Source organism: Podarcis gaigeae, assembly GCF_964106915.1.
Source record: "Podarcis gaigeae genome assembly, chromosome: 15".
NCBI lineage: Eukaryota > Metazoa > Chordata > Lepidosauria > Squamata > Lacertidae > Podarcis > Podarcis gaigeae.
Genome location: NC_139692.1, coordinates 16,949,220 through 16,973,479, shown reverse-complemented (window position 1 = coordinate 16,973,479; position 24,260 = coordinate 16,949,220). Strand labels below are relative to the sequence as shown.

Below are 24,260 nucleotides of genomic sequence, written 5' to 3'. Positions count from 1 at the left end.
AACTTTTCAGCATCTCCCAAGAACCTATGCCTGGATCGTCCGCGCACGGGAGATGCAGGGGCTGCTTATCACAAAAAAGGCACATTTCTCCGCGCCCCGTGTACCATTTCCTCTGCCGCGAGAGGTGTGTGTGTGTGCCCCCCCCCCCAAAAAAGTCCTATTTACGGAAGAGGCCTCCGGCTCGAGGTTGCTCGTCTGCAGCCGGCATCCTACCCGGGCTGTGCCATAGGCAGGGCAGCTGCGGCCGTCCGGCTCCTGCCCCTTTAAGGGGGAGCGTCCTCGGAGGTGACGTCACGGCCCGACCGGCCCGAGTGTCTACCGCGCGGCCTCGAGCCAGTCGCGAGCGCGGCGAAGTAGCGAGAGGAGCCTTAAAGGGGCCGCGCTTGCCTCGAGCCCCGTGGGGAGGCCCGTCCTCGGGCCTGCTGCGGGAGCCCCGACGCTCACCGACGGGCATGCTGGCTCCAGCCGCTGCCGCCGCCGCCGCCGCCGCCGCCACCTGCTGCTCTTCCTCCTCCGTCCCCGTCAGCCGCCGCCCGCCTGCCGGGCTGGGGCCATGCTAGGCCCGCAGGGGGCGCCCCGTCTTCTCCTGCCGCCGCCGCTGCTCCTGCTGCTCCTGCTCTTGCCCGGGTCGGAGGCGGCGGCCGGCAAGAAGACCGTAGTGCAGAAGGAGGCCGACTTCGACAAGCCCTACACGGACGCCGTCAACGGCGAGCTGCTCAACATCTACGCCTTCAACCACACCGTCACCAGGAACGCGGTGAGCAGCCTCTGGGCGTGTGCAGAGGGCGCCCTTGCAGGGCAGTCTGGGGCCCCACCCGGAAGGGGGCGCTGCTGGGCCGCCCAGTCTCGTACACCGCTTGGGAAGGGACGGAGCCCCCCTACCCGCCGTTGTCCCCGTGCGGGAGAAAGGGGGTTGCTGGGCATTGTGAAGGTACCGGGGTTAGGCAAGTATAAATAAGGATGCTTTGGCTCTCTTGGGCAAGACAGTCCCCTTTCGCAAACCCGCCCGCCCACTTGCGAAGTGCAAGCGCTTTTGGAAGAGACCCAGAAAAGCCCTTGCTTGTCCAAGCAGAGAGGTCGGCGAGAGAGCCACGTCCTCTTCCGCCCCACCTTATCCTTATTTGTTTACAGTCAGTCATAAGGCTGTTTGGGTGCCCAGCCAGCAGCGATTCCTGCCCTTCTTCCGCACTTGTGGAACTCGTAGAGTTGGGAGGGACCCCGAGGGTCATCTAGCCCAACCCCTTGCAATGCAGGAATCTCAGCTAAAGCATCCATGGTAGATGGTCACCCAACCTCTGCTTCAAAACTTCCAAGGAAGGAGAGACCACAACCTCCAACAGCTCTTACTGTCAGAAAGTGGTTTTCCTGATGTTTAGTCGGAATCTCCTTTCATGTAACTCGACTGGCCTCAAGTTCCTAGATCTCAAGAAAAGGCTTCTCTGCTCAGCAGAGCTGTCCCTCTCCAGAGCTGCGCCTCTACAGCTTAAACTCCCTTTGTCCCCAAAGATGTGTCAAAGGTGAGGTGAGCTGTAAGATCTTCTTGGCAGACCTTTGGCCTCCAGGTGGCATCAGGGAATTCTCACTCTGTGCTTTTTGTCTGGTGTGATACTTTGCTGGGTTGTGACACTTCAACCTGTTTGTTCTGGGCAGTTGGCCTTTGTATCCATGGCCTCCCAAATTAGCAAAGGTGGTTATCCTTATTCACCAGCAGCAGCTCCCAAGTCTGGAGGACGCATAGAGCCTACAACCCCATCTGCCAGCTGTTGTTTTCCAGGTGAAAATCCACCTGCAACGTCCTTCCTGTCTCGTCACCTAGTGCAAGTGTACAGAAGGATCATGTCCCTCCTTAAAGCAGCCACTGTGAGGGGTGTGGCTTAAAGGTCTGTGTCATCAGCACTAAGTTGAGTTCCTGCTCCTGACGCTAAACTTAGAGAAGTTTTTCTACACTTAAACATGGCAGCCCAGGAAATAATACTTATTTAAATTCCTAGGCATGCCATTGGGTTCCTTTGGGAGGAAGAGACTGGGATATAAATTTAACAAAACAAATATAAAGTGAAAAAAGGGAGGGGGTGGCAGTCCTGTGCCAAACTGAAAATGTTGTTCTGCTCCCTTGGCACCAGTACAAATCATTCAGTACTAGCACAGGCAGGTGCCCAAGGTTATTATTTCTCACACACAGGCATCTCACTCCTTCCAGTACAGTTTTCTTGGCTTTCAGTCAGCTGTTATATTATTGCCTTCCCTACCCTGCTCCCTGCAAGTTATGGGGATCCCATAGGCAAAAGCCAGCCTCCTTCTGCAACAAGGTGCAGGGTCATAGCTCAGTGGCAGAGCATCCGCTTTGCATGCAGAAAGTCCCGGGTTCAGTCCCCAAGGGCACTTCCAGGTAGGGCTGGGAAATATTCCCGTCTGAAAGAGACACTGTCGGTCAGAGTAGAGAACACTGAGCTAGAAGGACCCAGTGGTCTTGACTCCATATTAGACAGCTTCCTAGCTGCTGGAAGTGCCTAGTAAGGGGTCTCTAGACTCCATGCCAGCAAGAATGCAAGGCTTCTTTTTCTTTTTCCAGGAGCAGCTCCCCACTGACTCCTCCTTGGCTTAGGGTCACGTCTACTCGGTCAGTGTGTCTGAGACGCCAGGGCAGCCTTTCCTGGGGTGCGGCAGAGCCCGACACTTTCTGCTCCTGAAACCGTCCCCCCTTGTTCTGCTCAGTCCTCCCTGTGCCAGGAAAAGTGTAGAATCCGTACCTCACTGCAGAGTAACAATGACTGGTGGCCTCTGCACATCCTAGGACCTTTGCAGGGGGGCAGAGTAGAAGATGTGTTTACTGAGCAACCCAAGCCTTCTTTTCTTTTTGACAGATGGGAGCACAGGCCAGGTCTGAGCTCTTGCGCAGACCTTTAGGGGAGTTGACCCAGGCGGCTGGCTGCAGAGTGCTTTCTTGGGCACCTGCCAGCCAGACTCATTAGCATCATTAGCTGTCTGCTGTCCTTTGCAACTAGTGGCCTCATGGGTGCCTTTGAGGGGTGGAAGGAGAAAGAGAGAGCAGGCAAAAGGTCCGAGGATGATCTCCTCTTGTTCTCACTCCTGCAGACGGAGGGAGTTCGGGTGTCGGTGAACGTGCTCTCAGAGCTGAAGGAGACACCGGTGCTCTTTGTGGTCAGGCAGAAGGAGGCCGTGGTGTCGTTCCAGGTGCCGTTAATCCTCAGGGGACTGTGAGTATCTCTGTGTGATGTACAGGCTCTTCTTTGCCCGAGTCTTCTTGGCAGGCTCATGGGGGTGGCCTCTTCCTGGCTGGAAGGATGCAGCAGCGAAGCATCCTCTGTCCCAGTTATCCATGGGGCCCCATGGTCTGGCTCTTCTTACCTGGTGGCTACCCTTAGCCAAGGACAAGGTGACTGTGGGCCTGAGACCAGCTGGGTAGAAGGATGCTGATGCCAGGTGGCAGTTCTGCTCCTTCTGAGCCACAAAGGTCTCGCTCAGACGGGGCTGTTGGGTATTTGAATCGGACTGTGCTTGGGTGCCCCTGGTTGGTGTTCGCCAACCCCCTTCCTTCTGCCTCGGGCCTCCAGGTACCAGCGGAAGTACCTCTACCAAGATGTCAGCCGCACACTGTGCCAGCCTCAGACCAAGAGTGAGGTGGAGATGCAGTTCTTCTACGTGGATGTTTCTACGCTGTCTGTGAGCAACGCCTCCTACCAGCTGCAAGTCACTCGTGTGGATAACTTTGTGCTCAGGTGAGCAGCCTCTGACCTCTGGGGCTTGAAGCAGCCAAGGAGCCGGCTGCTTGTCCTGGCAGGTCCTCTTCGGCTGAAGACCAGGCCCAGGAGTAGGTGAGGTCGTGGTGGGAGCAGCAACGGTGCTCTTTGCTGGGTGCGGAATGGGAAATAAGATACAGAAGAATGCAGGGTGGGGGGAAAGAAGGGAACACAGGCCCAGACACTGAAGGTGTGAAGGGGATCAAGAAGTTCCTCTGAGCGTGTGCAACATTCTGGCCCCTCCCAAACGCTTAGGTAAAGTTAGGGGACTCACTTAGAGGGTGCAGCTTTCAGGCCAACACAATCTTGGCTCCTCCAGCCGCTATAAGTGTGTTCCTCCCACCAATAAACACACACATTGCACACACTGTTTTGTGGTTTTTCTCTACAAGAGGTATGTAACTTTTAAAGGTAAAGGTAAAGGTACCCCTGACTGTTAGGTCAGTCGTGAACGACTCTGGGGTTGCGCTCTCATCTTGCTCTATAGGCCGAGGAAGCCGGCGTTTGTCCGCAGACAGCTTCCGGGTCATGTGGCCAGCATGACTAAGCCGCTTCTGGCGAACCAGAGCAGCGCACGGAAATGCCGTTTACCTTCCCGCCTGAGTGGTACCTATTTATCTACTTGCATTTTGACGTGCTTTTGAACTGCTAGGTAGGCAGGAGCAGGGACCTGAGCAACGGGAGCTCACCCCGGCGTGGGGATTCAAACCGCCGACCTTCTGATTGGCAAGCCCTAGGATCTGTGGTTTAGACCACAGCGCCACCCGCGTCTTTTATGAAACAGTTTAAGTCTTTTCTTATTTCCTAACGCAGGACAAATGAGCACTTCACCTTCAATGCCACGGCAGCCCAGCCACAGGTGAGTTCTCTCTGTTAGGGTGAAGAATAGAGAGGGCACCAGATGGTAATTGCCAGAAGGAAGGCCCGTTGGACCGAGGTTTCGTTTATGAATCACGGCCTTGTGGGTGGTTCTGCATCGGGTTGTGATGTGGGAAGAGCTTGCGCTGGTTTGTAATACCTCAGAAACAGTGGCTCTGGTGTTGTTGTTGTGGGAATGCAGCAATCTCTTGCCCAGCAAGCTCAGGATTGTCTCCCCGGCACCAGAGAGAAAGTTATTTTTAAGAAGGTGGCCATTAATATCCCATGAGTAGAGATAGCCCAGTTGGTAGAGCAAGAGACTCTCAATCTCAGGGGCATGGGTTCAAGCCTCACATTGGGCAAAAGATTGCTGCATTGCAGGGGGTTGGACTAGATGACTCTTGGTGTCCCAACTCTACAACCCTATGATTCGAATTTCTGAGCTGCAGCTGATTGTGCTATTTTGGGGGAGGGGGCACACTAAAGGAAGGTAAAAGGGTGTTGGGGTGGGCTTCACGCCTTCCAGGGGCTGCATGTGGCTTCTTAACGCCTCCCTCTTCTCCTGGGCAGTATTTCAAGTATGAGTTCCCGGAGGGTGTAGACTTCGTGATAGTGAAGGTGACCTCTGCCATGGCCTTCCCCTGTTCTGTCATTTCCATCCAAGACATCTTGGTAAGTGAGATGGGTGGTTAGACCGGGAGGGCATATTTTTTTCATGAAGGATCCTGCCTTTTTTGGAGCAGTGGAGTGGCTGACCCTGCTTCCTTCTTCCTTCCTTTCCTTCAGTGCCCTGTATACGACCTGGACAACAATGTGGCCTTCATCGGCATGTACCAGACCATGACCAAGAAGGCAGCCATCACTGTGCAGGTACCGGACTCAGGCTAGGAGCTGCGCCAAGTGCAATCTGAGCCCCGCAGAAGCGGCCGGGCTGGCTTCCCCGTTGCTTCTGGTGTCTGGTAGCATCAATTAGCAGATGGTTGCAGTGGTGTTGCTTGCGCCGAGGAATATTATCCATGCCCTTGGTGCTCCCGAGGAAGCGATGCTTGTTGAAGAGGAAACTGATTCTTTGGGTGCTTTGTGTGGCAGGCACGATGCCTCTGCCTCAGTGGCTGGCAAATAACAGGGGTTCACAGCCCTGGTCTGGCCTCAAATCCTGCCATCAGTTGGTTTGCCACTCACTAGGAACATCTTAGGGTGGTGTATATAGGTATATGTATATGCTCTCAGAAGAGCCCAGGTGCCCCACATGGGAGTCCTTTAAGTGCTTGCTAGCTGGCACGTTGTCAAGGAATTTCTGCAGCCCAGGGAAGACGGTTCCTGATGCTGCTCTTCCACCCTCTTGTTAACTTCCAGAAGAAGGATTTCCCCAGCCACAGTTTCTATGTGGTGGTTGTGGTGAAGACAGAAGACCAAGCTTGTGGTGGGCCGCTGCGTTACTACCCCTTTTCCAAAGGTACAGAGGTGGGAGTTCGGGGATGGGGTGGGGGCTTCAACAGAGATGATGCCTATGTTTTGGGTTTTTTGCCTTGCCATGGCAGAATCCCAAAGAGACAGTGACCGGGTGGTGGGGTGTTCTGTGAGTCTGGCATGTTTCTATATCACTTTTTGTTATAATTTGCTCTGGGAGACTTTTGTTTCCAAATAAACACCTTGCATGCGAATACAGTTAAACAGTGCCATGAAGCGATTCGGAAGAAAGTTCTAATGTGAGCTAGCAATAGATCCTTTGAAAACTACTGGAGATTTATTTTTATTTTTGAGAGGGAGGAATAGAGCTCTTATGTTGTACATATGCAGCAAATTATCTGTGCATTGACCCCTGTCCCTCCTTAAACACAAACTCAAGCCTCTTCCCCCTTTCCTTGGACTAGGGGAAGCAGGGAGGGGAGCAGGGTAGGAAAGCAGGGTAGGGAAGGCAATAATATAACAGCTGACTGTTTGAAGAGCCCTTTCAGGGATCTGTATATAATCCTCTTTCTTACATTGCCAACCGCTATCTAGACTGTGAATCACAGTGCAGTACAGTCAGAGGAAAAGGAGTCCCATGCTGACTTCGAAGGGTAAAATAGTAGGTAGTGTCTGGTTGTAGAAAGCGACCAAGAGAAAGTATTGCATCCTGCCTGCAGAAAAATGACTGTGGACTGTGCTGCTTTCTTGCTTGGCTAACCCTGGTCTTTTTGTACATTCAGACGAACCTGTTGACCAAGGCAACCGCCAGAAGACCCTGGACGTGGTGGTATCGCCAGCAGTCACTTGTAAGTAGCCCTGGGTGTCAGCTGCACCCATTTGAATGGGCAAGGGAGCACAGGGAACAGCCCTGATTGGAGACACCAGGTTCCACCTCCTTACCCTGACTAGGGTTTTGAACTGCTGCCACTCAGCTTTGAAGGGTTGCTGTTTTCTGTTGATCCACTGGTTAGGACCCCCGACTGGTGACTTCAGATCACCCACAAAAGGATTTAGTCTAAAACATTAGGAAGAATTTCCTGATGCCTCAGAAGGTGGTAGACTCTTGAGCAGAGTCTGGGTGGCCACTTCCTCCTCCTCTTCCTCCTCCTCCTCTCATGGATGCTGTCGGCAGTGGGTTTTCCGCATCAGCAACATAGGGTTGAGCTGGATGCCCTTTGAGGTCTGCTCCAGCTCTGCGATTCTGTGTAGCCCCCGATCATGTACTGAAGGGGCAGGAATTTTGCATGGGGAGTGACTTAATTCCTGCACCAGACATTTTCACTGGGCTATTTTCCATAAGATGGAGGTCAGCGGCAGAGAAAGGGAGAGAGCCTAGGTGGACCTAAGCAGGCATCCCACCTGTGCTTGGAAACAGGACTTTTAAGTTGTCAGCTCCAGCAGAAACTGCTGCACATCTACAAGGTCTTCCTCTTTTCCCCCTTCCCTGCAGCACAGGCCTATGTGAGTGGGATGTTGTTCTGCCTTGGGGTTTTCCTCTCCTTCTACGTCCTGACGGTCCTCATCGCCTGCTGGGAGAACTGGAGGTGAGTCCTACCTTTACACCCATAGGTGGTGTGGCTCTCTCCTTCCTTTGCAGAGAGGCCGGTGCTCCTGCCACGCAGGTGGTCACCATCACGACTGTCCATCTGCCCAGGATATGGGTCCTTCTTACCATCTGCCTTCCTAAGGTGTCCCAGAATTCAGCGTGCGGCTTGGCTGGCTTGCGAGAGCCATCTGGAAGAATAAATTTCCCTGCTTTCTGTTTGGTGTCTGGATTGACGTGTGGCAGGGCACTCCTGCTTTGCAGTGGTGTTGTGAGCTGAAATAGCCCTCTCACCCCAAACTGAACAGGTTTCCAGTGACTCCATCCTTTGTACCTCCCGAAATCACCTCCTTTGGGGCAGAACTCTCCACAATAGTCCTGTGAAGCCCCTCCTCCAGAGGGACAAAGGAACCACGCAGCTCACCTCTACCAGAGCGTCCCCCTACTCCCTTCCATGGGCTTTTTGGTGGAGTGGAGAGTCTTTTTCTCTGTGGATGAGGCAGCTGTCTGAGGCACTCTTCATTACTTTATAGGCAACAGAAGAAGAAGAAGCAACTGGGACTGTTGGCTGCCATAGAAACACCCAGTACTGAAACTGGTAGGTGAGGTCTATGTGTGTTGTGGGCTAGGAGCCATGGTGGTTCTTGCTCCATGCCGTAATGCTACAATTTCTGCATGTGACACCATTTGTGTCCGCCTTTGCAATTGCCTGCGGATGTACAGTGGCACCTCGGGTTACAGACACTTCAGGTTACAGACTCCGCTAACCTAGTAATAGTACCTTGGGTTAAGAATTTTGCTTCAGGATGAGAACATCCTGGGGTGGCAGCAGGAGGCCCCATTAGCTAAAGTTGTACCTCAGGTTAAGAAAAGTTTCAGATTAAGAACGGACCTCCAGAACGAATTAAGTTCTTAACCCAAGGTACCACTGTACTTTCACTCAGCATCAACATGTAATACCATCTCTGTTAATTAATAGCCTTCCACATGCTCATGCCTCATGGCAACGTACAACATACAATAAAAACAACGAAAAACACCCCCCCCCAAAAAAATGGCAGCAGATAATCTTAAAAACAAAGTAAAGTAGACACTCATGCCAGAGACCTCTTTATCTAGCTGGGAAAGACTATCAGAACAATTAAGGTCTTCAGTTGTTTATGGAAAGTCCTGTTAGCGGGTGCCTGTCATATCTCAACAGGAATTCGACTTAACAGGGGCAGCCACACCAAAAGCCATGCTCTGAGCTACTGAGGAAGGGGCTTCTGGTTTTTCTGGGTCCCCCTGTAGAGCTTTTGACGGATCAAGAGATCTTTGAACAAGGGGACCGGCAGCGGTGGTGGCGAGTGGGATGTTTTGGGAAAGGGGATTTCAGAAGCACAAGGGGAGGACGCTGGAGCCATGGGCAAAACCTCTGGTTCCAAAACTTCCTGCAAAATCAACGAGATCTAGTACCCATTTTTCCCTAAAAAAAAGAAGCGGGGGGTGAGGGGGGAGAGAGAACTGAGTTGCTATGGAAGTCCAAGCTTGTCACAAGACTCAAGTTCCCACTCAGCATTCCACATTTGTGCAATTTCAGTTGTCTAAATCTTCAACCTTGGGTCCCCAGGTGTTGGTGCACTGCAACTCCTAAATCGGCTCATCCAGTTGCCATGGATGATGGGAGTTGTAGTCCAGCAACATCTGGCAACCCAGGGCTGAAGAAGGCTGGACTGAATGGCCGTGGACTGCTTCAACACTTGGATGGGAGCCCTTCTTGTTGCTTGCCGCTTCCAGCTCTTTCACAGCATCGGAGATCTGCACAGGCCAGCTGCTGTGTCCCCCCTCCCCTTGCCAGAGTCAGCTCAGGCTTTCCGGGGGCACCTGCTGTGGCGGGGGGGGGGGGGGCAGTTGTGGTGTAACACCCCTTGGCAATTAAAGGTAAAGGGACCCCTGACTGTTAGGTCCAGTCGTGACGGACTCTGGGGTTGCAGCGCTCATCTCGCTTTATTGGCTGAGGGAGCCGGCGTACAGCTTCCAGGTCATGTGGCCAGCATGACTAAGCCACTTCTGGCGAACCAGAGCAGTGCACGGAAACGCCGTTTACCTTTCTGCTGGAGCGGTACCTATTTATCTACTTGCACTTGGACGTGCTTTCGAACTGCTAGGTTGGCAGGAGCAGGGACTGAGCAACAGGAGCTCACTCCATTGCAGGGATTTGAACCACCGACCTTCTGATCGACAAGCCCTAGGCTCTGTGGTTTAACCCACAGCGCCACCCGCGTCCCCCTTTGGCAATTAAAGTTTGGGTGTTTGCATCAGTAACTCTGTCTCTTTCCCCCTTTTTCTCTCTTGCTTCCCTTCCTCCTTTTTCTGGGGCACCTCGTGCTCAGCTTCTCTCCTTGGTAAGCACCAAAAACCACCTTCTTTCTCTTAACTTTTTGTTTCCTTTGCCTTGAGGGGGATGTCAGGTCCAGGTGGGCTCTGAGGTTCTACCCTAGACAGGAACCTCCGGAGCCATGGACCGGGGCTGCTTTTGGTTTATACCTCTTTGAAGAGACCTCCCTGATTGGGCGGTGAAATAAAAAATGGGCGACCTGTTTGCTCTGCCTCCTCTTCCCCAAACCTTTCCCTGATTCAAGACTGAGTCAAGGAGGAGTTGGCACCTTCACCTGCCCACTGCACCTGCTCTGCTCCTGCCCACCCCCCTTCCCCGCGGTCACTGTCTGCTGATGGTTTGTTGCAGGGCATCCCCACATCACCCCAGACTCCTTCCTGGGGCGCCAGCCTTACAACGGCTACAGTTATGGTTCCTTTGGTGAGTCCCAGGTGCAGATGGTGCCTCCCCCCCTGAAGCCCCTCACCCCACCTGTGCTGCAGGTATAGATACCAGGCCTGGGCTTTGGGAACTGCTGTGCCTGTTTGTCCAGGAAACCTGGTGGTGCAAATGAGCAAGACACTTCAGGGGGGGGGGGGAGGGAATTGCCGCCACCACCTCTCTTGTGATCGCCTGAGAGGTCTGAGCCTTGCCGCGCCACTCACTCTGTTTTGCCCCCTCCCTGCCCTCCCAATTGCTGTTGCAGACAACGGTTCTACGGCCAGCACAGAAAATGTCACCGATAGCCTGCTGTCCACAGAAGCATCCTACAGTTACACAGGTGAGCTGCTTACCTGGATGGGGGGGGGAGTCAGGGATGCAGAGACCAGATTCCTTCTCTCAAGCGCCTGGGTTTTGCATGCTTGCATGGTGGGAGGCAGCCGGGGGCCCCAAGAAAGTGGGCAAACAGGGTGAGCTGGGCTGCTGGGCCTCGTGGATCTTTGGGCCTTGCGAACTGCTTTGGGGAAAAGTTCCTGGCTTGTCGGTTGTTGTTGGCATTTCTGTGGCAGGTCCTGAGAGCTAACTCCTCTGTGTAACTCTTTCCTTTCCTTTCAAGGGCAGGATACCTGTCAGCACCGCCAGAGACACTGGGCCATTGCAATGGGTAGATGCTGGCAGAGAGAGAAATTGCCAATCATTTCACAATCAGGCATGGCGTTCCTGGCACCAGGCTTCCTCGACCCACTTCCTTGACCAGGAAAGGGAGAGGGCGTTTTGGCTAGGCACCTCTGCTGCGTTCTGTGCGCTTTCCGTGTTATTTCAAAATCAATTTCTTGCAAGAGAAATGTGGCTGGTGAAATCGCAAACATGGAGCTCAATTTAAAACATGGATAAGAAGTGATGGGGCTACATGCTGCCTAAGCTACTACCCCTGACAATACAAATCCTAGCAGTGGCTGCTTGGTGGTGCAAGGAACAGAGTCCAGGCTGAGTCCTGCTGGGCAGCCAGGAGGGAGCTCAAGAGGGGTTGAGCTTTGTTCTCCTCTGGCCTCCCTGGGGAGCAGAGATGCAGGCAGACTCACATGCAGGATTCGGGTTGCTTTGCAGCTTCTCCACCACCGGCTTGGAGAGACAAAAATATACTTACAAAAATGAAGCACGGAACATGCAGTCAGCTGGCAAAGATGCTCCCTGGAACCAGGAATGTGATGCAAAGGCACAAACCCCAGCCCCCTCCCCAGCGCTTCCTCTTGAGCTGCCTGTGGCTTTCTGAGGGGCTTCAATAGCGGGAGAGAGGGGTCATGCTTCTTCCACCACCGCCATCCAGCAACAGGGATTCCTGTGGTTTCCCTTCAAGCCTTGTGGGCTAATTTGGATTCTAAGGATGAGGCCACTTGCCCTCAGAAAGCTCACAGCAGAGGGGTGGGTTAATCTGCATGATTCAGACTCCCACACCAGGCAATTGCATGAATCAGGTGCGTCCAGGACAGGTGATTGCTGCTCCTGGGGAGGGAGAAGGGGCCAAGCTCACCATGGGGACGGGAGAAGCGGGTGACAGAGAACAGCATGTTGAGGGTCTTTCCTGACACTCCTTGGCCTACATTGGGCAAGGCGGCTTCTTGGCCCTGTAGCTGCCTGGGTGTCTGAAGACCCCCTACACTGAGCTGTCTGCTCTGCAGAAAATGAGGCAGCCAGGAGGTCCTTTACATCGCTAATTCGATGGCCCGGGGCTGATCTGACCTGTTGCCTTTTGGCCGTGAAGGCTGCCAGACGCCTCCACGAAACTAAATTGTGTTGGCTGAATTCCCCCTCCTACACACACACACACCTGGGGTCGGTGTGTGTGTGTGCACCTGGCAGACCAGCTGGCCATGTGTGTCTGTGCCTTGTTAGTCACGCTGCCCCATCTCTGCCCACAGATCGCTCCCTTGAGAACATGGCGGGGCGGCCACGGCTCGACTCGCTCAGCTCCGTGGAGGAAGACGACTATGACACGCTGGCTGACATCGACTCGGACAAGAACGTCATCCGCACCAAGGTGCCTTGCGCTGGGGAGCAGGAAGGCGTGGGAGCCCAGAGTCTCCCTCTGCCATCGCCTGCCAGTGCTGGTCACCTGCCCTGTGTGTTGAGGGCTGGAAGTGATGCTTCCCTTGCTTGCCATTTAGAACAAGCCAGAGAACCACTGGCTGTAGCGAGGGAGGGAGGAGACACAGGAGGAAGTGGGGCTGAGTGAGCAGTACGTGGCCTGGCTTGCTTGCTTGAGACACCCAGAACGATCTGCAGGTGGCTCTTGATTTCTAAGGCTCTCTTGGGCTTTACCTGCAAGTTGGGCTGGGGGGAAAGGGATCAGACAAGATGAGCGGGAGTCAAAGCAGTCTCAGGGTCTGGAAATACCGACCTTCCTTGTAGCCTCACAGGTTATCTTTCTATGGGGGGAGGAAGCGGCCGCTCCCAAGGAGACCCACAGTTCACCCCGTTCCTTGCGTCTTCTCATTGCAGCAATACCTGTATGTGGCGGATCTGGCCCGCAAGGACAAGCGGGTGCTGCGGAAGAAATACCAGATTTACTTCTGGTGAGAGAGGAGAAGGATATGGGGGGAGGGTGGCTGTGCCCCACCTATACTGGGGGCTAGCTCTCCCTTCTATCCATCAGTTCTGGGTAAAAGGGGCAGCCTCGCGTGGTGGCTGAGTGGACCTGCATGGCCCCCAGTGGGTCAACAGAGAGCCCACCTATTGCTTTATGGTGGAAATAAATTGGGGGTGTGGGACGCACATATGCCCCCTTACCTCTGGTGTCTCCTGCAGGAATATAGCCACCATCGCCGTCTTCTACGCTCTGCCCGTCATCCAGCTGGTCATTACCTATCAGACCGTAAGTGGGTTTCTTTCCTGGGCTTCTTTCCATGTGCTATTGATAGTCACCTGGCCACCTAGTTGCTATCTTATCCCCGAAAGCCTGGTCTACCCATTTGCCCTCCTCTGGGCTGGAGAGGTTGGCTTTTGCCCCAGCCCAGCTCTGAACACCTAGTGCCTTCTCTGTGTCGGTGTGAGCCGGTTTTCCCGGAACTGGGCTCTGCTAAAGGGGGCGGTGGACTGCCAAGCCAGCCCTCACAGTTGGGTCCTCTGCAGTGCTTACATGCTCTTTCTCGTTGGCAGGTGGTGAACGTCACCGGCAACCAAGACATTTGCTACTATAACTTCCTGTGCGCCCACCCACTGGGCAATCTCAGGTAGGAGCAAGGGTCATGCAGCATCCATCATTCTGCCCGGACACTGAGGTCTGGTGGTTCCCTCGCTGCAAGAAGCCAAGTTGCAGGGAACCAGGCAGAGGGCCTTCTCGGTGGTGGCACCCGCCCTGTGGAACGCCCTCCCTCCAGTTGTCAAAGAGAACAACAACTACCAGACTTTTAGAAGACATCTGAAGGCAGCCCTGTTTAGGAAAGCTTTTAATGTTTAATAGGTTATTGTATTTTGGTGTTCTGTTGGAAGCCACCCAGAGTGGCTGGGGAAACCCAGCCAGATGGGCGGGGTATAAATAATAAGTTGTTGTTGCTGTTGTTGTTAGCAGCAGCAGCAGCAGCAGCAATAGTAATAGTATCCTCTTCCCTGGGTCAGGGATTCCAGCAGAGTCTCTCTCGCTTTTCCCCACCATGCCTTGATTCAGACCTTCCTGCCTTGCTTTCCTTCCCCCAGCGCCTTCAACAACATCCTCAGCAACATGGGCTACATCCTGCTGGGGCTGCTCTTCCTGCTCATCATCCTCCAGCGCGAGATCAACTACAACCGGGCACTGATGCGCAATGACCTGCAGGCTGTGGTGAGTCGCGGTGGTAGGATCTGGAGGGTGGTGTCAGTCCCCCGGAGCCTCGACACCAGGCGCTGCACCCTCATTTGCCTCTCCTGCCCTGGGACGCCTTTTTCTTCCTATCCCAGATCCCTAGTCTTAGAGGTATATTCAAGAGGCGGGTGGCGCTGTGGGTTAAACCACAGAGCCTAGGACTTGCCAATCAGAAGGTGACGGGGTGAGCTCCCGTTGCTCGGTCCCTGCTCCTGCCAACCTAGCAGTTCGAAAGCATGTCAAAGTGCAAGTAGATAAATAGGTACCGCTCCAGCGGGAAGGTAAACGGCATTTCGGTGCACTGCTCTGGTTCGCCAGAAGTGGCTTAGTCATGCTGGCCACATGACCCGGAAGCTGTACGCCAGCTCCCTCGGCCAATGAAGCGAGATGAGCGCCGCAACCCCAGAGTTGGCCACAACTGGACCTAATGGTCAGGGGTCCCTTTACCTTTTTATGTTCAATGCAGAGTTAAGAACAAAGGCAGAGGGTGAACCCGGCAGAAACAACATTCACAGCAGCATTTTATTTATTTGCAAGGAGCTTTCATCCCAGCTCTCATTGCTTACCTTCCTCAGCCCCCAGTGCTGTTGCCAACCATCCTTGGCTGTGTATGCATATTCAGTCACCAGCGTGCTGACGGACAAGTGCAAATGTAATATAGGGAGAAAACAAATGTGTCGGTCCAGCATTTCCCCACCAATTTAAAATCCTATAGAAATATAAACAGTGTAGTGCAGGTCACAGCAAAATATTATGTCTATCTTTTCATAGCCTCACCTGTAGTTTTATAAATCATTTTACATGTCAATACAAATGGAAGTTGTTAATGCTGCAGTTGTTGTAGAAGGGATTGTTATTTTGACCTGAGTGTAATTGAAATTATTAAGATTTTGGTACACAGAAATAAAGTAAATAATCAAACCATCAGTTCTAGCACGCGGGGAGCCACCTGAATTATATAGTTTAGTATCTGCATGATTGGCATTAGTAATTATATTATAATGAGGCTGTTGCTGGATTGTAATTGAAAACTAATAAAAATTATTATCAAAAAAATAAAAATAAAAATTGAGGGTCACAGCAGCTGTAAAAATACATCAGATCAATGAATCATAGCTAGCCGTCCCAGAAAGGTGTGCTTTTTGAACTTTAGCCTACACCAACCAATGTGGGAATACAGCTCCCATCAACCCCAGACAGCATGGTCATATGATACTGGGGCTGATGGGAGTTGTAGTCCAACAGCATCTGGAACAGGTTGGTGAAGGCTAGTAGACTCTCTCCATCTCTCCAGGCACACAAACACGGAAAAACTTAGGGGAATTACGTTCTCTTCCTTTCTCCCTGGCTCACTGTAGTTGTGCAGAGAGTTCTGCTCTACTCGCCACCACTTCCCAGCCCCTTTTTCTCTCCGGTAGACGGGGGTACAGTCGACCGTGACCCTGGGAGACCATGGGAGCAGAAAGGGCTGCAGCTGAATGCCAGCTTTCAGGTGGGCAATGCAAAGCAGAAGCCACTGCCCAGCTTCTTTTTTAAACAGGAGCACTCTCTGCTCCCTTCTCTTTTCCTAGGAATGTGGCATCCCTAAGCACTTTGGCCTCTTCTACGCCATGGGCACTGCCCTCATGATGGAGGGGCTGCTCAGCGCCTGCTACCACGTCTGCCCCAACTACACGAACTTCCAGTTTGGTGAGTGTCGCCTGGGAAGTGGGCCAGGACCGGAGGGGAGGGGCTGCCTGCGCCCGGCAGATCAGGCACCCCCAACCTGGTGCCCTCCATCCTGCTTCCGACTGCAACTCATAGCAGGCCCAGCCAACATGGCCACGGCAGCTGGGGGGCACCAGGTTGGGAAAGGCTGGACTTCACAATCCAGGGGCCATGGAGAACTTACCAGGTGAGCCCTGCAGAAGAACGTGCAGCAGGTGCCCTGCCTGGTACATCTGGGGAAAATGTGTACAAATAATGGTATTAGGGGCAGCCCCTCTGCCCATGTGCCAAGTGCACTTTGCTTGCCCCTGAATAGCCACCTGCTGCATGAAATTTTATGATTATTTAGTTAAATATGTTAAGTTAAATTAATTGGAAAAAGCAACCTTGCAATTACCAGATAGGCTGAGGATTTAAACATGTAATGTGAAGAATCACTGTATTTTTCGCTCTATAGGACGCACTTTTTCTCCTCCAAAAATTAAGGGGAAATGTGTGTGCGTCCTATGGAGCGAATGCAGGCTCCTTGGCTTCAGCTATAGCAACGCGAAGCCTCCGAAGCGCAGAGGGAGTGCTCCCTCCGCACTACTTGGCTTCGCGTTGCTTTCGCTGAAGCCTGGAAAGCGAGAGGGGTCGGTGCGCACCAACCCCTCTCGCTCTCCAGGTTTCAGGGATAGCCACCTGAAGCCTTCGGAGCGCAGTGCGAGTTCCCGCTGCGTTCCACAGGGTTCAGGTTCCTTTTGCTGAAGCCAGGAGAGTCTTGCTGGCTTCAGCAGATAGGGAGAGCTGCACAGTGCCCCTTCAGCCAAGCGAGAGGAGAAATGGAAGGGGCTCCATTTCTCCTGCCGCTTCGCTGAAGGGGTGCTGAGCAGAGAGGGGGAGATTTTTTTTTTCTTGTTCTCCCCCTCTAAAACAAGGTGCGTCCTATGGTCCGGTGCGTCCTATAGAGCGAAAAATACGGTAATATGTTTAATGCTGAATGGATAAGACAGAAATACGTTAAGTGACTAGGTTAATTATATAAGAATTTTGATTTGGAAAACCGTTAAAATGATATGCACTGAAATTCAACTAGGGGGATACGAGGAAGTCACTCAACAATGTTATTAAGATTAGTTTTAATAAGGTAATGATTTATGTTTGTTTATTTATTTGTTTGTGTGTTTATAAGTTGTGAAAATCAATAAAAAAAATTGGGGAAAAAATGAATAGCCACCTGCTGCTGGTCTTTTGCTTGCAGACACCTCTTTCATGTACATGATCGCCGGCCTCTGCATGCTGAAGCTGTACCAGAAGCGGCACCCAGATATCAATGCCAGCGCTTACAGCGCCTATGCCTGCCTGGCCATTGTCATCTTCTTCTCGGTCGTTGGGGTGGTGAGTGGCGATGGGAAGCCTCCGGAGCTGCAGGAAGGAAGGAGGGAGGGAGGCAGCCCTGAGCTGGGACAGTGGCTGGTGTCCTGTTGGCCTGCATGCGTCTTTTCATTCTTCCTTTTCGTGGGTTTTTGCAAACAGCGTTGTCCCTCTCCGGTGTCCCTCAAATTCCTCGGTGGCCTTTATGTACTGGCAAAACATAAAACAAAATCACAGCAGTGAACCAGGAAAGGAAAGCCTTTCCCCTGATTATTACACTTGAGGACTACAAATCGGGGGATTTGGCGCTGTGGGTTAAACCACAGAAGGTCGGTGGTTCAAATCTCCCGCAACAGGGTGAGCTCCCGTTGCTCGGTCCCTGCTCCTGCCAACCTAGCAGTTCGAAAGCAAAGTGCAAGTAGATAAATAGGTACCACTCCAGTGGGAAGGTAAACGGCGTTTCCATGCGCCGCTCTGGTTTGCCAGAAGTGGCTTAGTCATGCTGGCCACATGACCCAGAAGCTGTACGCCGGCTCCCTCGGCCAATAAAGTGAGATGAGCGCCGCAACCCCAGAGTCGGCCACAACTGGACCTAATGGTCAGGGGTCCCTTTACCTTACCCTTCAGGAAAGGACGTTGCAGAACCACTTTCTGCTCCTGTTCCACCCCAATTTCCTCTTAGAATAGTGGGGAAACCCCAGCATCCATTGAAAGGAGGGAGGAGGCAGAAAGGAGACTTCCTGCCTTGCCTTCTCACCCCACTCACTCCCCCAGCCTTGAATTCAGTATCATGGCCCCTGCAAATGGCATGATGTGCCCCTTTCTCCCTGCTCTCCCAGGTCTTCGGCAAGGGCAACACAGCTTTCTGGATCGTCTTCTCCGTTATCCACATCCTCTCCACTCTGCTGCTGAGCACCCAGCTCTACTACATGGGCCGCTGGAAACTGGGTGAGTTCTGCCGGCCCTTTTTTAATAATAATATTTTTATTGAATTTTCTGTTGCACAATTTCAAATGAATATTTTACAAACTTAAAATATATCCAGTGGCTTCCCTTCTTCTCTTTCCATGGTTCATTTTATGTATCCTATATCCCTGCATATTTTAGTATAACCATTCAAATCAATTTTCCACTTTTACATCCATCAAGAATTATTTACTGACTCTATTGAACTTATCTTAATGCTGCCTGCATTTTCAGCTATACGCACTTACTTTCCATATACAGTGGAACCTCGGGTGTACTCAATAAATGTTTTCCAATCTTATTTAAAGGCCTGTTCTTGTCTCTTATTCAATATGTTAAATCTGCAAAGTGTGTGTATTCTGCCAACTTAAGTTGCCAAGCCTCTTGAGTTGGGACCTCGCTCACTTTCCATTTTGGGGCTAACAAAACAACGGGCATAAGAAAGAATAAGAAATCAAGACAGCAAACTTTTTATAAAAGAATGGAACTGGTTATTGAATATTTACAGATAAATTGCAAACAGATAAAAACACTGGCAGGATTATTGTAATAACCTGTAGTTACATAAGAATATACCTGTATATTTAAAGTAGATAATTAAATGAGTAAATTAAATGAATTTGGATATGCAGAAGACATTAAAAAATAAATTTAAGGAACCGCAGAAAGAGAGGGAAGGAAATCAAACTTTGAAATGTTAAAAGTAATGAAATGTATAATGAAATGTATATTTATAAAGTATAAATAAATACTTAAAAAAACGAAACAAAAACGGGCATACCGTAAATAACCTTTTCTGACACCTGGGAATTTCATTCTGGGTTATCCCCAGAAAAAAGGACTCTGGTTTTTTGGGAGGAGGGCACATGAGAGAAATCTCGTGGCTGATTATGTAAACATGTCCTCTGCTTGCTTCCCAGAACTGGCCTCCTGCCTTCACCGAGTCAGCCCACAGGGCAGGGTGCATTCCAGGGTCAACGTAGCTTTAACATGTCTCTCTCTCTCTCTCTCTCTCTCTCTCCACAGACTCTGGGATCCCACGCAGGATCTTGCACGTGCTTTACACAGACTGCATCCGCCAGTGCAGCGGGCCCATGTATGTGGTGAGTAAGGCTGGATCTATACTGATTAAAAAAACCGCTATAAAATCTCTCGGTGCAAAATTTCATTGGCAACAGATCACTCCTCTACAGCACCACCTGGTGTCACATGTTTGTAGTGCAGTTGGAAAAATACAATTGATGCGTGTAGCTGAGTCCTCTAAGTGTGGCTGGCTCTCTCCTGGAAGGATTGCGGGGGCTGTATGAAAACTCGCCCTCCCTCTCGCTGGGCTAGGCCCCCCCGGGTGCTTGGCTGGCCTCTGTTGCAGACGCTAGGCCCCACTGCCTTCCTCTCTTTTCCTCCACAGGATCGAATGGTGCTGCTGGTGATGGGCAACGTTATCAACTGGTCTCTGTAAGTCAGGGTTGGTTGGTGGGCAGGGCAGGGCAGGAGCCAACCTGGGCAGAGAGGATTACCAGCCAGTCAAGGGGCAGGAGGGTGTGTGTGTGTGTGTGTGTGTATTTATTTATATCAGATTAGGCAAGACACACAGGGCCTTCTCTCTGGTGATGCTGTGGGAGACGGGCTCCCTCTGCCCTTTCTAAAGGGAGGTTAGCAAATATCTATTTTTTTTAGAAAAAGATTCAGCTCACTTTTAACACGTGGCCTTCTAACATTATGGGATTTGTGTTTTCCTTTCTGTGTGTTGCTCCTAGTACCTGAATATTTTGTGTGAACAGCTCCTGCCTTATTCAGGTTTTAGGTCTGCTGTTTTGATTGTGCATTTGTGTGTGCATTTTAAATTGAATTTGCACTTACACATGGTGGGACAGAAAGGCGGAACAGCAACAAGAGTGACACATTATCATAACAACAATGGCAGGAGTGGTCCTCGCAGGCTGGCAGAGGCCTCCCCCCGTGGCCTTGAAGGGCCCCCAGGTGTGGTCCTTGGGGAGTCACTCTCCTGCTTCACGACCTCTTTTCCCCCGCAGGGCTGCTTACGGCCTCATCATGCGGCCCAACGACTTCGCCTCCTACCTTCTGGCCATTGGCATCTGCAACCTCCTCCTCTACTTCGCCTTTTACATTATCATGAAGGTGCTGCACGTAACCTGACTTGGTTCTTGGGGGCGGCCGGGGCCAGCTTCTCTCTGGGTGGAATATAAATTGCATAAATAATAATAATGAGGGGGTTGGGGTTCCCATTCAGAGGCGCCAGCTCGCGAGGGCAATTGTGGGTGGAGTTGTGTGTGCATTAAAAGGATGCCAGGACGTACCCAGTACCAGTCCCCAGCGTGGGGCTGCTTCAACCTTCCTTCCCCTCCGTGGCAGGAGGAGGAGCCGCCGGCCACTGAAACTGTGCCATGCTCAAACCCCACACTTGGCTTCCTTTGTCCCCTGGGTTTTTTTTGGACTTTGGGGAGGGTCCCCCCAAAATTATTGTATGTGAGCCAAAAGGATTTGACCTGCATGAGTTGGCGCCCCTGCTCCCATTCATTATGGTGGGGTAGCTTCCTGCTAGATTGGAGCCCCTCTGTGCTCCTTTTGTCTGTGAATTCAGTACATCCGCAATAGCAGCCAAGAAAGTTGGGACTTCCACCTCCCTCCCTTCCTCAACTTTGTTTCTGATCAGCTTTCCTTGCCCTGCAGCTCCGGAGTGGGGAACGCCTCAAGCTGATCCCCCTGCTCTGCATCGTTTGCACTTCCGTCGTCTGGGGCTTTGCCCTCTACTTCTTCTTCCAGGGGCTGAGCACCTGGCAGGTGAGCCATTTCCCCACCCTCCATATCCTCAGTTCCCCCACAGGCTTGTCCAGAACAACCCACGTAAAAGCAGACCTCTGAGTAGCAAGTTGAAGAAGCTGCACTTATACAGTGGTACCTCGGGATGCATACGCTTCAGGTTACAGACTCCGCTAACCCAGAAATAGTACCTCTGGTTAAGAACTTTGCTTCAGGATGAGAACAGAAATCGTGCTCCGGCAGCGCGGCGGCAGCGGGAGACCCCCATTAGCTAAAGTGGTGCTTCAGGTTAAGAACAGTTTCAGGTTAAGAATGGACCTCTGGAACGAATTAAGTTCTGAACCCGAGTTACCACTGTAAAAGGCTTTAGAAAAGCTCTCATGCAGAAGATCCAGCCCTGCCCTGCATCGCTGTTTGGTTAGGGCAGCCTTAGTTTTAACTGTGGCTCCCTCCGTAGCTTTTGGGACTACGACTCCCATCAGCCCCAGGCAGCGGCCTGGCAGTTGCATCCCCAGACCTCTGGAGGGCGCCAGTTAGGGGCAGACTGGGTTAGAGCTTGTTGGGTGGGGGCAGCTGAATCCAGCGCAGGCTGCGCAGACCGCCTGCCTCCTGCCAAGCATCACAGACTTCCTTGTCGCTGACCCTCCGCAGAAAACGCCGGCCGAGTCCCGCGAGCATAACCGGGACTGCATCCTGCTTGACTTCTTTGATGACCATGACGTCTGGCACTTCCTCTCGTCCATTGCCATGTTCGGCTCCTTCCTGGTAGGTGGCGTAGGCCCAGCTGGCCTGGCAAGGAGCGGGAAATAGCAGCACCCAGACAGCGGTGCTCGATGCCGGCTGCGCCGAAAGGGCCAGCAAATACCGGCGAGCCGGGAAGAATCTGGAGGGAGGTTTGCTGAGGCGGTGGGGTCCCCGCGGGCCGGGGCGAAAGCAGCACCCTGCACCCACTTATTTCCCCTTGCACGACAGCATAAAGCTACCTGCATTTCTGGGGAAGGAGAGGGTGGGCTTTGAAACCACTGCCCACCTCCCCAACCTAACTCTCTCTCCCTTCCTCTTGTTATAGGTATTACTGACTCTGGATGATGACCTCGATTGTGTCCAGCGTGACAAGATCTATGTCTTCTAGAGGCCAGGATTCCCCAGCAAGGGGGGAATGAGGCCTTTCCTGCCTTCTGGCTTGGGACAGGCCTTGCAGAGGCGTTTGGCTGGAGCCAGGATTTGCAACAGGCCTACCTGCCTGTTCAAATGCATCGTGAACATGTCACCTTTGGCAGAGCCTGCGGTAGCAACCTAGGCTGACGGTGGGGGGCACACCCTCTTTCAGTATTTGAGTCTTCACGGTGCTGGATGCCCCAGGCAACTTTGGGCAGCTTTGAATGTTGCCTGTCTTGCATTTCCAAGAGCTCTGGATGCCAGGCAGGCTCTGGCCGGGTCGCTTGGTCCTGCTGCTGCGCCAGGTTTTCAAGAGAATCGGCACCTCGTTGGCTGCCAGCCTCTGAGGGTTGGCCTATGTGCCCACCAACTCCCCTGGGCATGGCCTGGGTCAATAGGGAAATGATAAGTTCCCCCCCTGCCTCTGCCTCCTCCTTAAAGGGGTGGGGGCTTGTGGTTAGGGGCCAAACTGGGGTCTTGCACTTCCAGCACGGCGCTCAGAAGAGGGCCTGGCAGCAGCTCCTAGGTAAGGGGGCCTGCCTTGGGGGCCCTCGCCCTGGAAGCTCTGCATCCGCCCATTGCCTCACGCACATTTCTGCCAACCCTGAGTTAAGCACATCTTCGCCCTCTGCAGCTGAGGCCACGTTGCCTCCTATCTCTGGACAAAGACTTGTGACCTCCATGACGCTGCCACAACCGGTGTGATCTTCCTTCCAAGCGTGGCCTTTCTGAGGGGCGGGTGGTGCTCAGTGGGGCCCCTCTTGCCAACTAGATGCCACTGCCCTTGCTCTGGGCCACTGCCATGCCCAGGAGGAAGGGGGCGCCGTTTTCTCTCTGTTCTCAAAGCACACACGGCATTGGGGAGGGGGCTCCCTTCAGTGCCTAACTAAAATTGGGGTGGCAGATTGGGCTCTGTCTCCTTGTCTCCCCTTCCGCCTGCCACTGGTGGGCCTTGGCAGCTGCGTCGCCCCCTGACGGTTTACACTGCACTGCCTGAAGATGTTTGCTCCTTTTTACTCTTGTTTTCTGCTCAGACCTAGAATCCGATCCAGGAGGCCTCTCTCCTCTCATTGTTCCATACGAGCTGCCCAAAGTAGCCGTACGAATAACAGTTATGGGTGGCCGCTCCGGGCTGCAAGCCAAAGGGCTCCTTCAGTGGCTGGGGGGAGGCCCCCACCCACTGCACTACTGGGGGAAGAGCCTTCCCCCCCCCACAAAAAAAAAATAACAATGAGAAGGGCCTCCTATATTCGTCCATTCCTGGTTATTGATGGTGAGTTTGTTTGTTTTTAAACCATTATTTGTGTAAGACGTTGCAGAACAAAACGACCGTTTTCATTTCTTACGGATTCTGCTGCCAAATGCAAAGAAATAAACAAAAGCATTGCTTTGCCCTTTTGTGTAGTTCTTCCTCCTCTGGGGACGGGCAATGGTGCCTGCCTTTAGAGGGGTGTGGGTACTCTTCACCCTCCCCATCAAAAATCCCTTTTGGCTAATCTCTTAATGGCAACAAGTGAGGCAGCGCAGTTCCCAGGCTCTCCCTGGCCCCCCACCTAACATCCCTCTTCAGGGAGAAAGGTTCTCCTCTTCACAGAGCAGGGAATCCTTTCCTTCAGGGATTTAGGGCACCGTACACTCTTTCAGCCAAGCTCATAGGTGCTTGTGACAATCGCTCCGGAGGTTGGGAAAGCAGGAGATGTGAGCCTCTTGGTTGGGTGGAAATCAGGGCGGAAAATGAAGGCGTTTGAGCAATTGGGCACAAAAAAAACGCTGGTGCCACGTAGCCTCACTAAAACAATGTGAATTGGGGGCCATTCTTTGATTTCCTTCCACAGGACTTTCAATTGGACTAAGGTACACTGGAATTTGCATCAAGACGGTGCCTCTGGGCAGCTTTTAATATGAAGCAAAGTAAGAGCCAATCTGTGTACAGATGAATGCGTTCATTGGTGCCACGCACGCGATTTGCATTTTTTAAAAAATTGCACATTAAATGCAAAGGCCTGTTGAATGGCCTTCCTTGTGTTGGCCTCGACTGAGCATTCC

General features: G+C 52.4%; 1 protein-coding gene across 4 annotated transcripts; it reads left to right on the top strand.

The window, feature by feature from the left end:
- The first annotated feature begins 286 nt into the window (after window positions 1-286).
- On the top strand, window positions 287-23,607 carry SIDT2 (SID1 transmembrane family member 2). Of its 4 annotated transcripts, XM_083713967.1 has the most exons (27): window positions 287-757; window positions 3,097-3,218; window positions 3,576-3,740; window positions 4,575-4,620; window positions 5,190-5,291; window positions 5,406-5,489; window positions 5,976-6,075; window positions 6,812-6,877; window positions 7,522-7,615; window positions 8,148-8,212; window positions 10,340-10,411; window positions 10,677-10,751; window positions 11,028-11,075; window positions 12,331-12,449; window positions 12,911-12,984; window positions 13,217-13,283; window positions 13,568-13,641; window positions 14,105-14,228; window positions 15,821-15,938; window positions 17,197-17,333; window positions 18,149-18,257; window positions 19,302-19,378; window positions 19,684-19,730; window positions 20,309-20,414; window positions 20,967-21,077; window positions 21,708-21,821; window positions 22,126-23,607. In XM_083713967.1, exons 1-27 carry the CDS (start codon window positions 554-556, stop codon window positions 22,186-22,188), a joined length of 2,583 nt encoding a protein of 860 aa, XP_083570093.1. In that variant the 5' UTR covers window positions 287-553; the 3' UTR covers window positions 22,189-23,607. The 4 variants fall into 4 exon arrangements, with proteins under 4 accessions (XP_083570093.1, XP_083570095.1, XP_083570094.1 ...); XM_083713969.1 differs by lacking the exon at window positions 10,340-10,411; XM_083713968.1 differs by lacking the exon at window positions 11,028-11,075.
- The last annotated feature ends 653 nt before the right edge of the window (window positions 23,608-24,260 follow it).

Coding starts and splice junctions, on each gene's coding strand:
- SIDT2 (XM_083713967.1), top strand. CDS start 554: ATGCTAGGCCCGCAGGGGGCGCCCCGTCTTCTCCTGCCGCCGCCGCTG. Junction 3,219..3,575: donor CCGTTAATCCTCAGGGGACT/GTGAGTATCTCT, acceptor TCGGGCCTCCAG/GTACCAGCGGAAGTACCTCT. Junction 19,731..20,308: donor AACGTTATCAACTGGTCTCT/GTAAGTCAGGGT, acceptor TTTCCCCCGCAG/GGCTGCTTACGGCCTCATCA.